The sequence below is a fragment of the Chanos chanos genome, chromosome 13 (assembly GCF_902362185.1).
Source record: "Chanos chanos chromosome 13, fChaCha1.1, whole genome shotgun sequence".
NCBI classification, from domain to species: Eukaryota; Metazoa; Chordata; class Actinopteri; order Gonorynchiformes; family Chanidae; genus Chanos; species Chanos chanos.
In genome coordinates, this window is record NC_044507.1 from 16,148,753 (window position 1) to 16,167,043 (window position 18,291).

The window sequence follows — 18,291 nt, forward strand, 5'->3', positions numbered from 1 at the left end:
AAATTTAGAGTTACACTTATATAAGGAAACTAAAGGCTTTTTCAGTTATGCATAGCACATTTCTATGACTTTCATATCTTTATCTTTTCATATCTCTATGACTTTTATATCTTTAATCTTAAACATCAGTATTACCAGTGTTCAGAATGAATAGATCATAAGCATCTCCACTAATGAGAAAAGAAACTTGGAAAAAGGAAAGGAATTTCTTATTTTAAAGAGTGTGGTTGATGGTGACATTCTCAAAAATGAATAACTGCCTTTTATTTTTTTTCAGAGAGGGTCAATATTGCAACTTCTGTGGAGAGAAAAACTGTTTTTTATTCTCTGGAAAGGAACTGTTGCAATTTAACAGCCTGAAGACATAATGCAGGCAACAATTGCACTTCAAAATTTTCTTAAAAAATAAAAGTAAAAAGCAGGCTTTTTTTTTTTCTTCATACATTTCTGTCATAAGAAACAACTGCAAAACTGTACAACAAGCTTTTTACAAAGCATTTGGAACCTCCATTTCAGAAAGTTCTTTTCAATTCTTTTTTCTTTACACATTCAACACAGAGAGACTTGCTACACTTTTTTTTTTAAATTAAGGTGGCATTAAGGAAGTCTTAAAACTCTCTGACAGACGACGGAAACCGGTGTTCTTTAAAAATGTTCAAACGCTCCATCTGCCTTGCTCCAAGGAAAGGTCTGGGGTTTTGGCTCTGTCATTCATAGTCATAAGACATCAGGGGAAAGGATTCTGGAGCCATGTCACAGTCTGTTTTTCTGTTTGTGTCCACCCCAATAAGACAAAGGTAATTCAGTTCCTCAAGGTTCCAGTTTGTCCATAGGAGGTCTGGCTAAGTTGAGTCCCGTCGGGACCTCAGTCTGTGTCTATGTGACAGGGGTTGGTCCCCTCTTCAAGGGCTGCTTGGTATACCCTCAGGAAGTCCTTGTACCTTGGGGCGCACCCAAGCCACGCTTCCCCGAAACGCACCGTGCCAGTGAAGAGGAACTCGCCCTCTCCCGGTTTCACGCCGCACTGAACGGGCATCTTAACCGTTCCCGCCCAGCGCCTGACCCGTCCGCCCGCCGTCGCGAACACCTGGCTCTTCTGCCTGTACAGGCGACTCAGCGTCACGGCAACGGACGTCTGCTCCTCGTCCCGCTCGACTCCCAGAATACTGCCCCGCGTGACTGCAGAGAGCAAAACACCAAAACGTCGTTTAGCCCACACACAGACGGAGAGCAAGATTTCAGGAATCAAAACAAAGAATCATATAGAGATGACACATTAGTCTGACCGTATTATATAGAGATGACACATTAGTCTGACCGTATTCATTAGCATGAATGTAGAAATTTTAATTACGGAAAAATGTGTTTTTACCAAAGTCGCTGGTGCAGACAGCCAGGAGCATCTCAGCATCAGTGCAGGGCTGGCATGTCGCTGTGTGGGTAGACAAAAAACACACAGTTAGACCAGGACCTTTAGCATTCCCCAAAAACACACACAGTTAGACCAGGACCTTTAGCATTCCCCAAAAACACACACAGTTAGACCAGGACCTTTAGCATTCCCCAAAAACACACACAGCTAGACCAGGACCTTTAGCGTTCTCCAAAAACACACACAGTCCACAGGACAGCGTGCTATTTACTTGAAAGCCCTATTAGTACACAACAACAAAATGTGATTTTGCCTGTTTTCATTAGTTGTTCCGATCATAAAAGCCAGAATTATGAATATTATCTCAAACTGCACAGACCGCCCAGTCGCCCTTGGGCGCGTGCTCCTGACACGCACGCAGGAAGTCAGCAGCCGTAATTAATTTCTCCAGCGGACGGTTATTTATTTATCTGGCAGAGGTCGAGTTTGCCGTCACGGCTTGTGGGTTCCAAGTAAAAACATAGCAGGGTCTGCCCGTGGCGAGGGGAGCGTCGTTAAAACAGACCTGCTGCAGGACGGTGGCTGAGCCAGAGGACACCGTTCAGAGGCTGAACTCTGACACACGCTCGCATAAACCCCAGTCCACAACAAACAAGAACCAGCTGAGTAAGACTCCGGTCAACTCTGACCCAACGGGACCAGTAGCACCAACAAAAACCCCAAATCGCAGTCCCCCCCCCAGCAAATCATACACATCGAATTAGCTGGCGAATGACTAGTCTCACTTCTCCCCACATCTGCTGTAGGTTATAGTTTCAGCTCAGTAAAACAAGTCAGGCAAACACTAACTTCTTCCTGGTGACCTTTCTGTTATAGAACTAAATGAAAGTGATTAGCACAACCCGGAGAAATAACAGTGAGAAGGTCACTTTGTACGAGCATTCAGTTAACTGGCGTTTTTTCCACGCTAACCTTTTACGCTCCTCTCAGCACGTAACCTCACAGCTCCCAGGTCTAGTCAAAACCCTGCTTATGGCTGTCATTGTCTTTCACGTTGTCTTTATTCCTAAATCACCATCCCACTTTCATGTGGCTTGTCAGGTTGATGATTGGTTGACTCAGGTGGCTCACTGGAATGGTTTATTGGCCCTTGCTGTAGCCTTCTTTTATGGTAGTATGTTGGCGGCAGGGCAGGTGTGGGGGAAGATGGCGTAGAGGAGGAGGAGGAGGAGGAGGAGGAGAAGAAGAAAGAGAAAACAAGAGAGGTGAAGGGAGGAGGGGGGCTGCAGAGTCAGCAGTGGGCTCAGGGCTCTAATCCCAAAGTAATGGACTGAAGTGTTCTTGTCTGTTAGTGCAGGTGGACGACAGGAGTGAGAAACCACTCACTAAAACTTTGGAGTTCAAAATAACACGTTGGCTTACAGAGTTAAGTATAAAGAGAAAGGACTAGGGTATGTGCTCTGGAAGCGTGAAAGCCAAAAGAACTGCTTTCGAAGTGCAAACTGATCTCCCGTCAACTTCTTCAACTGGAAAAAAAAAACGTTCCATAGTGAAACTAGAACTGCGAAATGAATAAATTTGGCTTGTTCTCCATTTAGTAGAGAGCATGACCTTCACCATGAAATAGCCTGGGAGGGTTTATTTTTAGGCAAACTTGTGTGGAGGAGGAGTGTGTGTATGTATGTGTGTGTGTGTTTGTGTAAAGGGTACAGGTCAGAGGTCAGCTGCTGTTGCAACTCAAGGCGCAACATACCACCACCAGGATCAAGGAGGTCATGAAGGTATACGCTCTGCAACAGCTGGAGAGATCCGCCATTTCAAAGTGACCGACCTCAAAAATCTGGAACTCAGAGGGGCTTTGATGAGGAGCTAAGTGCCGCCATCGCTCCTGAGTTCTGATTACTGAACTCAAGCCCTTAGCGAAGACGAAGATGTTATTCCAAAGCTTTAGCGGGGCTCACATGTCAGACATGAAACAGAACCACAGGAATGGGCTGGCATCTGTGTCAGCAGCTCTCCTCGGTCCAAATTAATGCAGCTCTGCTGAGACCAGAACCACTTCAGAGAGAGAAAGAGGGGTGGAGGGGCAGATAGTGTCCCTGCAACATCTGGTCCCACATACATTCCACACTAATAGAGTAAAACTGAATCGTACCGCTTAGCCTGGATCAGAACCACTTCAGAAAGGAAGACAGAGAAAGAGGAGAAACGAAGGAGAGAAATGAAAAGAGAGACTTGGGAGAAAGGAAGAAAGAGGAAGGGAGTGAGAGTCAAAGAGGGGGAAAAAAAAGAAGATAAAATGTCCTCCCAACATCTGGTCTAAAACACATTCCAAGTTGAAGGAAAAGCAACTCAATACTCTGCATAGCAGATCAGCTTAGAGATTTACAAAAACACACACACACACACATACACCAAGTGGAAAAAGAACTGTCAGATGATCTGACAGAACTGACCGCTCACATCACTGAATCCACATCCTGTTGTCAATGGGATGAGACCTCACTTTCTGTTGGGTTCCCTCCCAGGCAAGCCAAGACCCGATTGGCCACAACAACCTAGATTCTAATGCCACAGAGGACAAGAGCCCAGTTCAAAAAAAAAAAAAAAAAATACCCTTGCCCACACATCTAAACCACTGATACCTTCACTTCTCTTTTATATGCCGGCTATGAACACACATCGCCTTGGAAACACACGCGCGCACACACGTATGCACACGCGCACACACACTCACAGGACTGGGTTCTATTTTGCTTGGTTTGGAGTAAAAGAAACAAGTCAGTTGCATATCTTCTCTGTGTGAAGCCGCTTGGCTTTGGCAGGTGCACAGTATGAAAATAAGACATGTTTTGAGAGTGAGGAATCGGGGGTTTTCCACACGGAGCACATCACTGATATCAGCGTCCATGGATTCCCATGGTGGCACAATATGAGCCTGGCTTACACACACACTGACTAATCTGGAAAATAAACACTGGACTATTTTACTTTCTATCAGAAAACAATCCAGGGTTGTTACTGATATCAGTTTCCAGTGAAAATAAGGCCATGGATTCTCGAGATGAGAAAACCAATTTCACAACCACAGAACGTTCTGAAATATCTGTTTCCTCTGAAAGGTGAAAGATAGCACGTTATCATCAGGCGCTGACTTTCAACAGTAGAAATTTGACACAACTGCCAAAACTCATATGAGCTCCACATAGAGTGAGAGACACATCTGAACCACACAATACTGATTCAAAACCAAATATGAGGCAGTTCAGGGGGGAAAAAAAAAAGTTAAGAAATAGATACTAAAGAACATTGCCATAAATCGTGATGGAGGGTTAGGGTAAGGGACCAAGAATAACAGGTCTTACATACCAGACAACGAGTACGGCTCTGTCCCTGGTCTGTGGTTGATAAGCTCATACTGGAAGGCAGTGATCTTTCTGCTTATGTCTCTCTGAGGGACGGCCTCGATGAATATCGCCCCGTCCTGAATGCCGAAGCAGTGGACCTTGCCCCGGGACTGCTCCTCCTCTCTGAGCAGCAGGCGAAGCTTCCCCATCCGGTCCAAGTAGATGTTGGTTCCGCTGGACTCCTTGGATGGTTTGATGCAGACGGTGAGGCGGGCGGCCGCCGGGGAGAGCGTGTTGGGGCGCAGGTTGACGATAATAGCCCCGGTGGGGTAAAGCCACTCCAGAGACCCTTGGGAGCAGCGTAGGTAGACCTGTTCCACGTCCCTGGCGTGGCCCTCATGGGTAAGCCCACTGCACAAAAAAAAAAATTTAAAAATGGAACAGGTTGTTAGAGAGCATGAGCCTAAAGACTGAACTTCAAATCTTGTTGTGCTGCACAGTATGAAGTAATTTGGTGGATCTGAGCAAGTGTTTCCACCACTGGGCCACAGAACCCCTCAAATAATTAATCCAGCCTGGTTCTGCTGATCAGGGCCTTAGCATCTGGTTCATTACATGACACAAATACACGAGAGTTTGGTGGAAAAAAATGTTAAAAAAAAAAAAATCTGAGGGTACTCAAAAGTCCCAGTTGGAGAAACACAAAGCTAAATAGTTTGTTTCTCAATAAAATCTTCCCAGAATATACAGACTCTGAAGAAAAAAGGATCAGGTTTTTCTGTGGTGGTTTATCAACCTCTGTGATGAAATTCTGAAAATGATGGTGGTTGGAAATATTGTCAGTTTAATTTTAGTGGCCTTTAGTGAGCAATAAGACATCAAAGGGAAGTCTCATGCTTTAAAGTAATGGTTGAGGGCACTTTGCATCTGAACCGAGTCCAAAGCTACCCTCATGCCAAGCAAAGGCCTTTCTCCAGGCAGAGTGGGTATAAAGAATGTAGTTAATATCTTCACACAAGGTATTAGAGCCCACGCGCAAGGCCCGCTGCATGACTGGTCACGAGCAATCGCTGGTCATACACACACACGCACACACAGATATAGACTCATACACACAGATCCAGATGCGTGCATGCGCGCGCGCACGCGCACACATACACACACACACACACACACACAGAGACTCACATACAGACACAGATCTCTCTCTTTTTGTCATTCTGCTCCTTCAGCACTTTGGCATAATTCACCATTGGCACGCTGCCTTTGGTTAAGATTTTTGAAACAGGAGTCAATGAATCCTGGGACACACACACACACACAGAGTCCTGTGCACTGATGAGTGGAGCAGAAACAGGAGCAGAGGGCTGGAGCATGCAAGTGCAAATGCAGGTCACGCATTGGACCTCCCCTCTCTTTTCAGCTCCTCAAAGAAACTGGAAGCTCTCTGTCCAGGCACCACTTCTGTCTCTGTCCACTGCTTGGACAATGGCTTTCTCTGCACTACTTTTAGCCATCATCTGTGGCTTGCTTTCAGCTGTGTGGCAAATGAACCATCTGCCTACTAGCCTCAAGTACAGTCGGCATTGATGTGTGTCTCCATGTGGAAGGGACACCAAAAAAATGAAACGACCGAGGCTCCCATCGATATGGTATGGATTTAAATCATCCGCTTGGAACAGAAAGGGCACAGGCTAAGAACGCGTAGGGAAGCCCCATAACCAGCATTCTACCAGCTCCTCTTTAATTAAGTGCTTTTTAAATACAGAACGTCTGTGTGCCATAATGAGAGACTGGTACAAGGCCTGGCTAATCAACAACAGATTACTGGTTTTGAATGAAGGCACAGCACATTCAATCTTCTGGTCTGTATGATTTCATATGGCAGCAAAGAAACATATTCAAAAAAAAAAAAATTATATGATTTAAGTGATGGTTTGTGTTATTTAATAATATAAGTGATGTAAAACTATTCAGATGTAAAACTATAACAGAAACAGTTTTCATCCAAAAGAAGGAGGGTCAGCACGTATCAAGTTATTTGTCTCCAGTCCCTAAACCTGGCGAAAGCAAAGTTGCTCCATTAGACATTAAGAGCCAGGGGTCTAATTTATCTAAACTGGAGGACTATATCCTTTTGTTAATATTATCAATATTTCTCAGTTCTCTGGTGTATTAGCATTGTGGTTGAGTGCACAAAATCTGTTTAGTTTAGTTCGACTTAACAAATGAGTATCATCTTATTTAATAGGTGTCTCTATTTATCATTCACAAAACACATCACCATCATCTCCAAATTTAACAATTAATAAAACCAAGGGGGTGTCAAGATTGTTGAGGAGGTGTTTGCCTATAGCTGATACGGACGTAATTAGTAGGTAGGCTAAGTAACGAACTGCATGAGTACAGAATCTAAGTATATGAATAAATAAACATATAAACACTACAAATTAGTGGTCATTACATTTTAAGATAATAAATTAAATTATTTTTAACGATGAAGATAAAACAAATGAACCCCTCCTGATACAGCACCCAGTCTGGTTGGTCACTAAATTTAAAGCTAGGTATATAAAAAAAAATCTATGGCTAAAAAAGTTGCTTTCATTATCATTCACTGCCAAACAAATTCAGATTAAAAAAACTACAAGAATAACAACAACAACAATAATAATAACAATAATAATAACGACAATAATAATAATACGATGTTAACAGCTGAATTTTTTAAGATCTAAACGGAGATGCGACCAAACCGACCCAATATGTGCTGTAGGCAAGGAGGCAACTGAAGTTAATTACCACTGAAAGAAAACATGATTAATATGTTCAGAGCTACGGGCAGCAAATTCCTAAAACTTAACATTTATACAGAAAAACAGTAATGAAAACATCTCACCTGCCCCGCCAACTACACTGGTCGCTTGAGTACTGGGAGAGCGCTACCCGACACAAAATAAGCACGGATAGTGAAAACGCCAAGAACGGCGAGAGCATGATGGTCTCTCCGCCGTTCCTCCGTTGTGCAATATCTCGTCTTCTTGTTCTGAGGTGAAATGTAATCCAGCGTTGACACTCCAACTACATTTTGTGTTTGTGCGCTATGAGGCACTTTCTAGTATTGTGGTTTAGCGCTTGGCTGCTGAATCCCTCTTCACTCCATTCTCCTCTCGGGGTAGCTGCTCAATGGACCTGCCCTCCCGAAGATTTCAGGGACTAACTTCTTTGCTCGAATTCCACTCAGCGTCGCTACGTTTTCCACTTTGGGCAACTGATCGACAGAGTACGCTTGCGCACAAATGATGTTCTTAAGAAACATCAGTAAGCAGCAAGTGACAGAGAGAAAAAGGTCCAGCGATTTTGAAACTTTCCCGGGAACAAGCTTGCTACTGCCTTTACTGTGCAACGTGAATTAGTCGTAATCAGAAATGGCATACACAAAATTTCGCATTAAATTTCAGTGGCATGAGACTAAGAATTAAGTTCATTTTGTGTAATTTCATTAAGCAGTTCGGTAGATGGTCAACCATTTTATGTAACATAATTAGCGTAATCTATCACTATGTGTAAAAGTATGATTCTCTTCCGCCTTGATAGATTTAAAACCAAAGTTATTCACACATGAATATGTTTGCCAAATCTTTAACAAATCCAGATCTCATTTTCACGCTTATTTGGTGGAAGTAATGTGTGAATTCTAAGGATCGCATTTGGACATCACCACGTACAGCTGTGCAACGCTGCATTAGCTTATCACACCAGGTGGCTACATAGCGTTCGAAAAATTGTATTTGTCTTCAACCTATTAGCAAAGGCGCTTTTTAGCACAGCAAATCAGGCTTTTTCCCCCAGTAACATCTTGGATCAACTATTGAACTGTAATGAACTCAGATAACATAACGTATGCCTGTTACAAGCGATGTCAAAACCTTTTGGGTGTCATTTTTTGATAGATAATATTATCTTATTATCCAACCAACTGTTGTGTTACTGAAAGAAACACGTTGGACAGGAGAAACCAGAGCTGTCTGAAAACAGTTACTCAGGCACTAGTTTTGTGTGTATGCGCGTGTGACGATATTTATTTTGGTTTTGGCACGCTACGGTTTTTTTTTCTTTTTCTTTTTCTTTTTGTTAACCGCAGTACAGTGCGTCAACCCTCACATCTTGAAGTATTGGTTTGCATGTTCAAACTAGCTTTCAGGGATCGTCAGTGGCACCTGTTGACATACACCTGCAATATGACCAAAGTGTGTACCTTTATCGCTAAGAAATGAATTAGAGCAAAACATATGACAATGATGATAGGACATGGTTTGATCACTGTAGCAATGTCTTAGATGGTGCATTTGTTTTGATTCATCAAGGATGCAACTGTACTGTAAAACAGAAAAGTCAGCTACATTAGAGCAGGATGTCTTGTTGTTTTGAAAGATGGTAATCTTTTGTTTTACTTCTTTATTTTCCTTTCTTTTTTAGTCAGATTGATTTAATCTAATTTTACAGGGGGTTAAAATCTTGTATAAGTGAAGACATGTCCCATTGGTTTTCTTTTATTGTGTGTCTCTAATTCAATAGACCTTTCATTCAAAAGGTGTTGTCTCTTCTTTGGAGAGAGCTAGTTCTTTTGTGTTTTAACACAGCAAAGCAATACCACTAGTCGGACACAGTTACATGTAATTTTGTGTAACATGAGTTGTTCAGTGTTAAAAATTTCCTTTGTCCAGTAAATCATGGCTTGACCATACCTTCTATGTAGATTTAGGCGTGGAGGGAAGTTCAAGGTCACAGAAAGTACATAAGATGAGAGAGGGTTGTTTTTTGTTCTTTCATTCTAACTATGTTCATTTGTCTTAGCCAGTTCACTGAATATGTTAAGTGTTGTTTAGTCAGTTCTTCTGGTGTGTATGTTTGGGTGTATGAGAGAGTGTGTGTGTGTGTGTGTGTGTGTGCCATCAGTGCTGTCATCACATGTGCGTCATAAAGGAAGTAGCTTTTCTTCTCTCTCTCTCTCTCTCTCTCTCTCTCTCTCTCTCTCTCTCTCTCTCTCTCTCTCTGTTTCGCAAAGTTTGCAAGTGAAGTAAACAAGTTCTAGTGAAGATGGACACACATCAGCCTCCATTTTAGATGTCTCCAGTGGAACACATTATGATTGATGGAGCTATTTCATAAAGCCTATAATCTATGACAGCCATAGTAAAGGTGAATATCAGTCATACAAGCATGTCCAATATTCTTGTGGTATGTGAAGATAAGGTACAGTGATACCTAGGAACACAGAGACTGAAGGCCTGTTTTGGCCCATGTCATCATTTTTGGCTCAAATCCAGTAAAAGTTATGAAGGCAGGGGAAATTCTTAGAAGAAACATTTTCAACAGAGGTCAAATGTCATCAAGTGTCCAGTTTCTCTAGATGTCAGACTTAATGAATGAGCAGTGGTTTAATCTTTTTTGTGTCTCTTTTAAGAAAAATACAGTTTTTTAGAGTTATTGGCATTCATACCAACACCGTTGTATCTTCTATGTCAATCTACACCTTCGTTGTTATCAGTCAGTGTAAAGTGGAGTGATGCCTTCTTTGCATTCTCAACAATCCACACAGTCCAAGGTTTGCATGTCTGTGGATTTTTAGTCTTCTTTTTTTCATCCAGCCTTGATGAAATCTCGCTCTGTGGGTGCATGTGGGCGTGTGATCAGGAAATGTTGAATATGTATTGGTACGTATGTATAAATGTCATCAGAGGAAGTTGACTATTTGTGTATGTGTGTGTGTGTGTGTTGGGACAGTGCATGTCGCTTAAACTATCCACGCTATATCAGTCCCTTAATGCTTTCAAGCTGTGTGCTTCATTTTTTTCTTTTTCTTTTTTTTTTTCTTTTTTTTTTAGCTTGCACTGCTCAGCCAACAGCCTCCATAAATCCCAAGGCTTCAGCATCTCTAAATCTCACAGGAGGAATTTGGGTCAGGGCGTTTTCTGACAGGGCACTCACCCCAGCAGGTGGGAGCTTATTATCTCATGACAGCGCGGCAGTATGTGTGACCTCAACAGAGCATTGATCAAAGTAGCAAGATTACAATATTGCCATCCATTCGCCATCACATATAAGATATCGCGTAGCCATTTAATCTCTCACGCCGGCGCGCGTAGTTATTTTCTGTCGTCGTTACCGTACTGGCGATTGCTCGTAATGAATGATAGGAATAGGTTATGCCATTGGGGGAGATTCTTCCAGCATTAGCAGTCACGACATGTGTCAGTCCTCAAAGGATAGGGGCTTATCCTCCGTCTGTGAACTGATTTTCATGCATCCCTATACATGCACTCTGCTGGCTCAGGTCCCACTCTTTTTAGAGACAAGAGATCAGAGTTTTCTTGTTGGGTACAATCATTTTAGCTATGCTTGACCAGCTCCGCGGGCCGGCCATAAAGGACGTCAGCCATTCCGTCCCTTGATGTTGCGTGACAGGCATGAGTAGCTTAGCATGTGGGTGAGAAGCAGAGGACTTTCTATGGAAATTTTTCTTTTTTGGGGGGGGGGGGGGGGGGGGGGGGGGGGTTCTGGCCCGGACGAGATGAGTTCGCCTCTGTTTTTACTTACATCATTTTGAAATGTCCCTGAGAATGTTTAAACAGGCAAAGACCTGAAATTTCACACAGCCCATGCCAGCTTCTGCGTCCAATCTTTCAAAATGTAGTCCCCGGTTACAGAGAGAAACTTGTAAAGGAAGTAAACATTGCGGGGGAGAATTTTCTGGTTTGACTCAGCAGGACAATCTTACATCAGTCCCTAGTTCCACTCATCAGGACCCGATGTTGGCCAGGGTCCATAAAGCGCTTTTCGTGGGTTTCTGTCAACACGCTATCATTAATGCTTAGCTCAATGATTCGTACATGTTTTTAGACAGTCTTTTTTGGCCCGAAAGACATTTCAGATATCAAACTAAATCTGCTAGATAGAGATGTGGACTAACAGAATTTGAAATCTGATTTTTTTTTTTTCTGACGCAGCTGTTCTGTATTGGTCATCCATCAGCAGAAGCAGGTATTTTATCATTACCAGACGAGTCAACAAAAAATCTCCTGTTTATTGTTGCTGAGGTAAAGTTTACCTCTTGATAGGGAACAAAACAAAAAATAGCCCCCACACACAGAAACCGCCACGGGAACTCATCCATGTACACACAAACATAAATAAACATATACGTTTCTCCTTTCCCGTTGGTAGGATCAGCTCTGTTTAACAACTCTTTGTCTGCTGAAGGAGTACTTAGAGCAAAACACAACACACAGCTCATTGTGCCTGTCTAGACTCTTTTAGTTTACATGTCTGCACGGTGCACTCGGAGAAACAGTAAACAAACTGTTTAGATCACAAACCAGACAAACACCGCTAGTGTTAGCCCAATGGCTTTTGTTTCTTGTCAGAATTGTGACGAAGAATGTTCCATTTGTCAGAGGTCACCCAATTTGAAGGGAGTCATTAAAATCTCATGGGGTTCTAAATGAACTAGTTGAGACACACACACGCACACACACACACACATGGGGCTCTTGTTAAAGAAGAGGAAATGTACGGTGCCTTTCAGAGACATTTTGTGACATTTAAAAGTCCCCAAGGAGTGGTTCGGTAACACACATGAGCTCTCCTGTCTCTCTATATGCACGTATCTGGGTTTTGCACTGATCCTCAGTTTACATGGAGGTTGAAGGTTTGTTATGGTTGATTGGGACCAATGGTCCTGCATGGAGGGTTGGACACCCAGTGACAGATCCCCTGTTTAAACCGGCCAATGTTATGATCTGCTTGGAGAAACTCCTGCTAAGTCTTTTATGAACCATGCTGGGCTTTCGCAGGTGGCTAAACACCTGTTTCATTCACTCCCTTTTTTCTTAAGACAGTGATGACAAGATAATGATTAACTGTAATTCTGCGATGATCAGCAGTTTGTCAAGTTCGTCTAAACATCTCTAACATATGAGACAAGTCCTAATTTGTGACACAGTCAGATAATGGAAGTCACAGATATTGCTTAATGTTTCATCATTAACATTTCAACATGAAGAAGTTTCTAGATTCACTTCAGCTTTCAGATTTCACAAGGCATCTTTACTTCGTTGTTTTTTTTTTGTTTTAGTTCATGACTTCCCAATGTATGACCGAAATTCTTAGTTATTTGACTTAGAATGGAGGGTGTAACAATTGGTATTTATAGTTTAATGATTCATGTTGCGGTAAAATATGTCTGTAATGTTACGACAGTCTTTCGTGGAGATGTATGCGATGGCAACCTTTCAGCAGATGTTCACTTCAGATTTAACCTTTGACCTCAGTTGTTCATCTTCTCTTTTCGCCAACTTCAAACCACATAAATACAAAAAAAAAAAAAAAATTCTGATGTCTGATGCATTTTTCTCTTACTTCAAAAACCTCTCATCCAGATATTTCAACATTCGCCTTAACATTGCAGTGGCACTCAAACCAAGGGGCAAATTTTGAGGAAATACCAACATACCAAAATAAATATTCAGAAAGGGAAGCTTTGAAAGACACACTCAGCAGTCATATTTAGAGATGCATTCCTTAGAATCTTACTGTCTTTTCAGCATTTTCAGAGTAGAGACCACTGGTTTGTCTCAAATATAACCCAGCCATTTCTCTATATTATTTTGTTTCTTGGCATTCAGTTAGGGTATCGTCTTTCTGACATTAAAAAAAAAAAAAAAAAGCTTTGTGGAGCTTGCAGGCACTGGTTGCCAAAGCCTTGCAAAATACTTGACTTTTCTGTCTGTTGTCCCAGAGAAAAACAACAGAGACTTGCCAAGACCTGTACCTCTACATATCGAGTGGATCATAAGTGACAAACAAGTAACCTGCCGAGTCTGCCACTGAAAGACTCATCATGCGGTCACGCAGTGGAGAAGAGCCAAAACAGTCATTGGTGAAACTGTTGAGCCATTTTGTCTGCTCCAGGTAGTCAAGAGTAAATAAAGAGAAAATGGCGCCCAAACAGATGTGACAATGACAGATAGTTAAAGACAGGGATAGACATCCCTCTCTATTTTTTTTTTCTCTCAATTTGATTGTCGTTTAATTTCATTTGGCTGGTTCCTAAGCTCTGGGGTAAAATCTAACGTTGTATGTAAAACATTCTACTTAGAGTCATTTCCATAAGGAACGAGAACAGCACAATGATAAATGACACTGGATGGAAAGTAACAAAACAGAAAAGGTTTAAACAAACAGAGATGCTTTTTTGACATTAGCTAGTTACTCCATTTTGGAATAACTATCTAATGCCGAAAAGACACTAAAACATTGTGGATAACAATGTTAATACACATTTCCATGAAGAGAATTATGGTCTTTGAGGAGAGGATTAATAACACATTAAGGTAGGTGATATGTTTTTTTGCTGCTGTCGAGTAAGACGCATGAAAGGTTTGCTGATGTTGTGGAATATTCTGGGCTTTGCCCTTGGGGGATGTAGAGATTTGTAAGTTTGATCTGATTGTGAAACGTGTGTCCCAACCCTTTTTTTGCGCCCTAGCTTAGGAGAGCTTAGCAGCTCTGTCGCGCTCCGGGGCCAAAACGTAAAGCCGTCCGGCCAGTTTATTGGTAGCAACCCCGGCACCACCTCAGGGTATCGGCAACGCCCCAGACACACGAAGTCACACTCCACACGTCCCGACACTGACAGGCACGCACACGCACAGACACACGACGTCACGCTTGGAGTCACACACAGTCACATGCTTAAACATTTCTGTTTGTTGTACGCAGATGTGTTTACACCTTTACTCCAAACTCTATTCAAAAAGGATACCGAGTCATTAACATTGGTTTACCCTGAACAGTCGAATGGCATGAAACAATCCTTTAATTTGTTGCGCTTGTTTTGAATATAATCATCTTTTCCATTCTTACTAGTGATGAAAGAAATTAACCAAGCCACCACAGTGAATGTTTGGTTGACCAAAAAAAAAAAAAAAAAAGGCAGTGTTTTGTCATTTGCCACCTGTTGGAGCACATTTATCTACACAGAAACCGAAACAAGACTGAGCATGAGCAGACACAGGTGAAACAGACCTGAGGGAGGCAGGTGATGACAGATGACTGTAAGAGGAGCCACAATAATTACTCTTACAATGAAAGAGTGCTTCAGGAAAAAGATAGCACTACTACCAGTGCTGCACCGTGTATGTGTGGCTTTGTGTGAGTGGGGGAGCGCGTAACTGGTGGACCTAAGAATTGCATCTTTAATATTTGTTGTTCAGATAAGAGGAACTGTATAAGGAAATGTGGTGACAAATAGGGAAAATATTAGAATGAGGTGTGCATGTTCATGTGTGTGCGTGCGTGTGTGTGTGTGTATGTGTGTGTGTGTGTGTGTGTGTGTATGTGTGTGTGTGTGTGTGTGTTACATGTGTCAAACATCACGTGCCTGATGGTAAGCCGCTTTATGCCTCAGCCATTTTAACCATATGATGAAAATCCACGGATATGTCTGCAAACAAAGCCAGTGATTCAGGCCTGCTCAGCAACTACCCATTACCTCTGCCTCTCTCCTACCCTCTCTCCCTCCCTCTCTCTCTCTCTCTCTCTCTGTTTCACTCTCTTTCTCTAAAGCCTCTCTTATACAAGTCTGCCTCAGAGGCCCATAATATAACCTTTGTTCACACTCAGCTAATGGCATAACTGTTACAATTTTCTCTCAGGTGAAGAACATTCCTCTCCAACTTTCCACACAACGCCAGACTTACTTACATAAAGAAGTATAAGCTCAGCTGTAACAAAGAATGATAAAATAACACTGCACCTGAGGCCTGACCATAATTACTGACATGTTTTTAATTGTGGTGTGCCATGGTGGAGACTGAAAAGATTTCTCATCCTGGAAAATCTTTTCGTTTGTATACACAAAGCTCAAAGAATAAGCTCTTTCTTTCCTCTTGCCTCTTAAACTTAAACTTTCCCACATGAATTTGTGAGAAAACATGATTCGTTGAGATATCATCAGATGTACAGTTGTTGTTGAGCGTGTTTTGCACATAACTGTGCGTATCCAGTGTGCAAATATGTACATTCTTCCTCTCATGTATTCATGTCATATTATCCAGCCAGTCTCTTATCAAAACCCAGTGTACTTAGTGATAGGGCTGTCAACTCTCACTTCCTCCCTGAGCTTCTAACACATCCTGTGCCAATAAATCAAACATATTGCCGTAGCGTGGCGTAAGCAGGGCGGAAACCGTATGGACCGTGTGTATCTGTGCTGGCGTGTGTTCAGACTGACCTGGGCCAAGAGCAGAGCAGGGCTGCAGAGAGCCTCCCCGTCTGTCATCCGCTTAGGAAACATCTGGACACCAGTGGACCACTCGAATGTGAAAATATGTGTGTGTGTGTGTGTGTGTGTGTGTGTGTGTGTGTTAAAGGGAGACAGACAGAAAGTGGGATAGAAGTGTGTTTTCTGGATGGGGAGATATTGGCGGGAATCAGCATCATCCCACTCAGTAAGCGTTCCTACCATAACTTGTGACATCTTTTTTGTCTGTTTTGATAAAATATCTGGAACCCAGTTGTTTGTTTGAATGGCCACTCTTATTGGAGCGTCTGCACTGATCCAGGACTACATTTTCAGCCAGGCTGGGTCACCCATATCGACAGTGTCTTCTTCTGTGATTAGTTTTGACCTGTGCCTGGGTGATAGTTGGTAAAAAAAAAAAAAAAAAAAATCCTGTAGGTTTTTTTCCAGTTTGTGTGTTACTGACAAAGTATGTCAAGATAAGATAAATTGTTTAACTATGAGAAGGAGGAGGTTGTTTTTGAGGAAGAAAACGGCTGCTTCACGGGCGGGTGGATGAGACAAAGGGGGTTCTAAAGTTCTTTTCCGTGTCTGAGCAGAGAATCATCCCCTTTTGGTGTGTTGACAGGAGAAAGAGAAGCGGGGTCAAAGGTCACACCTGCTCGTAATCCAGTCTGGTCCCAAACAGACATCATTTTCATGTCTGCTTCAGTGGAAATGACAGAGAGTTATCCACCACTGTCACCACAACACCTTGTCTCTAGAGATGTGATCAGACACGAGGAAAATGCAAATCAGATCCTGCTTGGAGTCATATGCAGAAATCATTATGTCCATATGACTATGATTTATAACTATTTTCCATTAAATGCCTTTAACTGACATCATATAGTGAATCACGAGCATCTAATGGTGCAGTAATTGATTAGCAGTAAACCTTAATATGGACAGACATTAATATGAAAAACAGTATATCAGAGAGGTTTTCTTATTTTACATGTGGGATACAAATCTCCAGCCCAGGGGGTGGGACCATATACAGCCTACGGGCTGGAGATGACCCAGGAGGTGATAACAGGTTGAATAAAATTGAGCATAAGTTTAGATTGTTTGTTTTCCTCCTGATCAGATGGCTAACCGGTCTACGACACACTGCTCAGATTAATTTAGCCTCTGTTATATAAACAGTTTCTAATGTGTTGCTGTAGCTAGACTGTTTACATTCAACAGGCCAGAGTCAGGAACTCCAATGCCTCCTCATACAAATATTGTATCATGTGTGTCAACGCTGAAACGAAACATGCACAACGGGAACAAGGGAGATGTGCACTCTGACAGTGGCGTTATCGATAAAATCTGTTCTTTCATGCTTAACGTCTGATTACGCCTACAGACATACACTGTTTTCAATGAACGCGACCTCAGACGTCAAACACACCAACTACGCTGGCAGTCTAACACCCCGGGATAGGGCGAAAAAGTTTTCGACAGCTACAGAAAGCATGTTACTGCTTTTGATTCATCGCCACATTGTTGCTTTTCTCAACACGACTTAAATTCATTTCAAAAACGATTTCAAGCTGGTCGCTGTTTGCGCTTGTGGCTCGGATCATGTTTTATTGGCTCGGAGATGTTTTTCTATATTTTTCTGTTGATGAATCTGCTATCATGCATCAGCAGATTGTTTTTAATGGCTCGCGTTGTATTTTCCGACAGCCGGTTGGGGATCGGGGAGTGGTTTCTGATACACTGATAGATACAGGTCACGCGGAATATTAGTGATAATAGCTTTTAACGCAAATAAAATTTCACATGTCGCCAATGCGCAGCTGAAACGTACGCACGGCATTCCTCCTACGTTGTCGTTGTAGCAGCAGCGAGAACGTGATTTTTAGGAGCAGGCGGGGAGGATGTTTTGCTTCCTGCGGGTTTGCTGACTGATGACCTCCTCCATCCTCTCTACCTGCTGTCCTCCCCTCTGTCTCCTCCTCTCTTCTCTTCTCTCCTTTGCCTGATCCATCCTTTTTTTTTGTTTTGTTTTGTTTTATATTTTAATACTTGCGTGCTGTTGATCCAACACCTCGGTATGACTGACTGCCTCCTTTGGTGCTGTTTTCCACCTCATGCTGGATGTTGTCTCAGTGCTGCGTGACTGACTTTCCAGCTAACACAACATCAGTGCACCCCAGTGCCCGCTGTTTATCCCCCTCCGCTCACACTCCGTTGGGCCTTCTTCACACAGCCTCTCATCTCCCATAATGTGGACT

General features: G+C 42.5%; 1 protein-coding gene across 1 annotated transcript; it reads right to left on the bottom strand.

The window, feature by feature from the left end:
* Positions 1–655: 655 nt before the first annotated feature.
* metrnla (meteorin like, glial cell differentiation regulator a) lies at positions 656–7,858 on the bottom strand. The gene is made up of 4 exons (XM_030790688.1): positions 7,619–7,858; positions 4,742–5,130; positions 1,373–1,432; positions 656–1,179 (listed from the first exon to the last, which is right to left on the bottom strand). Exons 1-4 carry the CDS (start codon positions 7,714–7,716, stop codon positions 866–868), a joined length of 861 nt encoding a protein of 286 aa, XP_030646548.1. The 5' UTR covers positions 7,717–7,858; the 3' UTR covers positions 656–865.
* Between the last annotated feature and the right edge of the window lie 10,433 nt (positions 7,859–18,291).

Excerpts from the sequence above, each read along its gene's own strand:
- metrnla (XM_030790688.1), bottom strand. The coding sequence starts at position 7,716 with ATGCTCTCGCCGTTCTTGGCGTTTTCACTATCCGTGCTTATTTTGTGT. Across the intron at positions 5,131-7,618 it reads CAGTGTAGTTGGCGGGGCAG|TGGGCTTACCCATGAGGGCC; the intron begins GTGAGATGTTTT and ends TTTTTTGTGCAG. Across the intron at positions 1,180-1,372 it reads TGTCTGCACCAGCGACTTTG|TCACGCGGGGCAGTATTCTG; the intron begins GTAAAAACACAT and ends TGCTCTCTGCAG.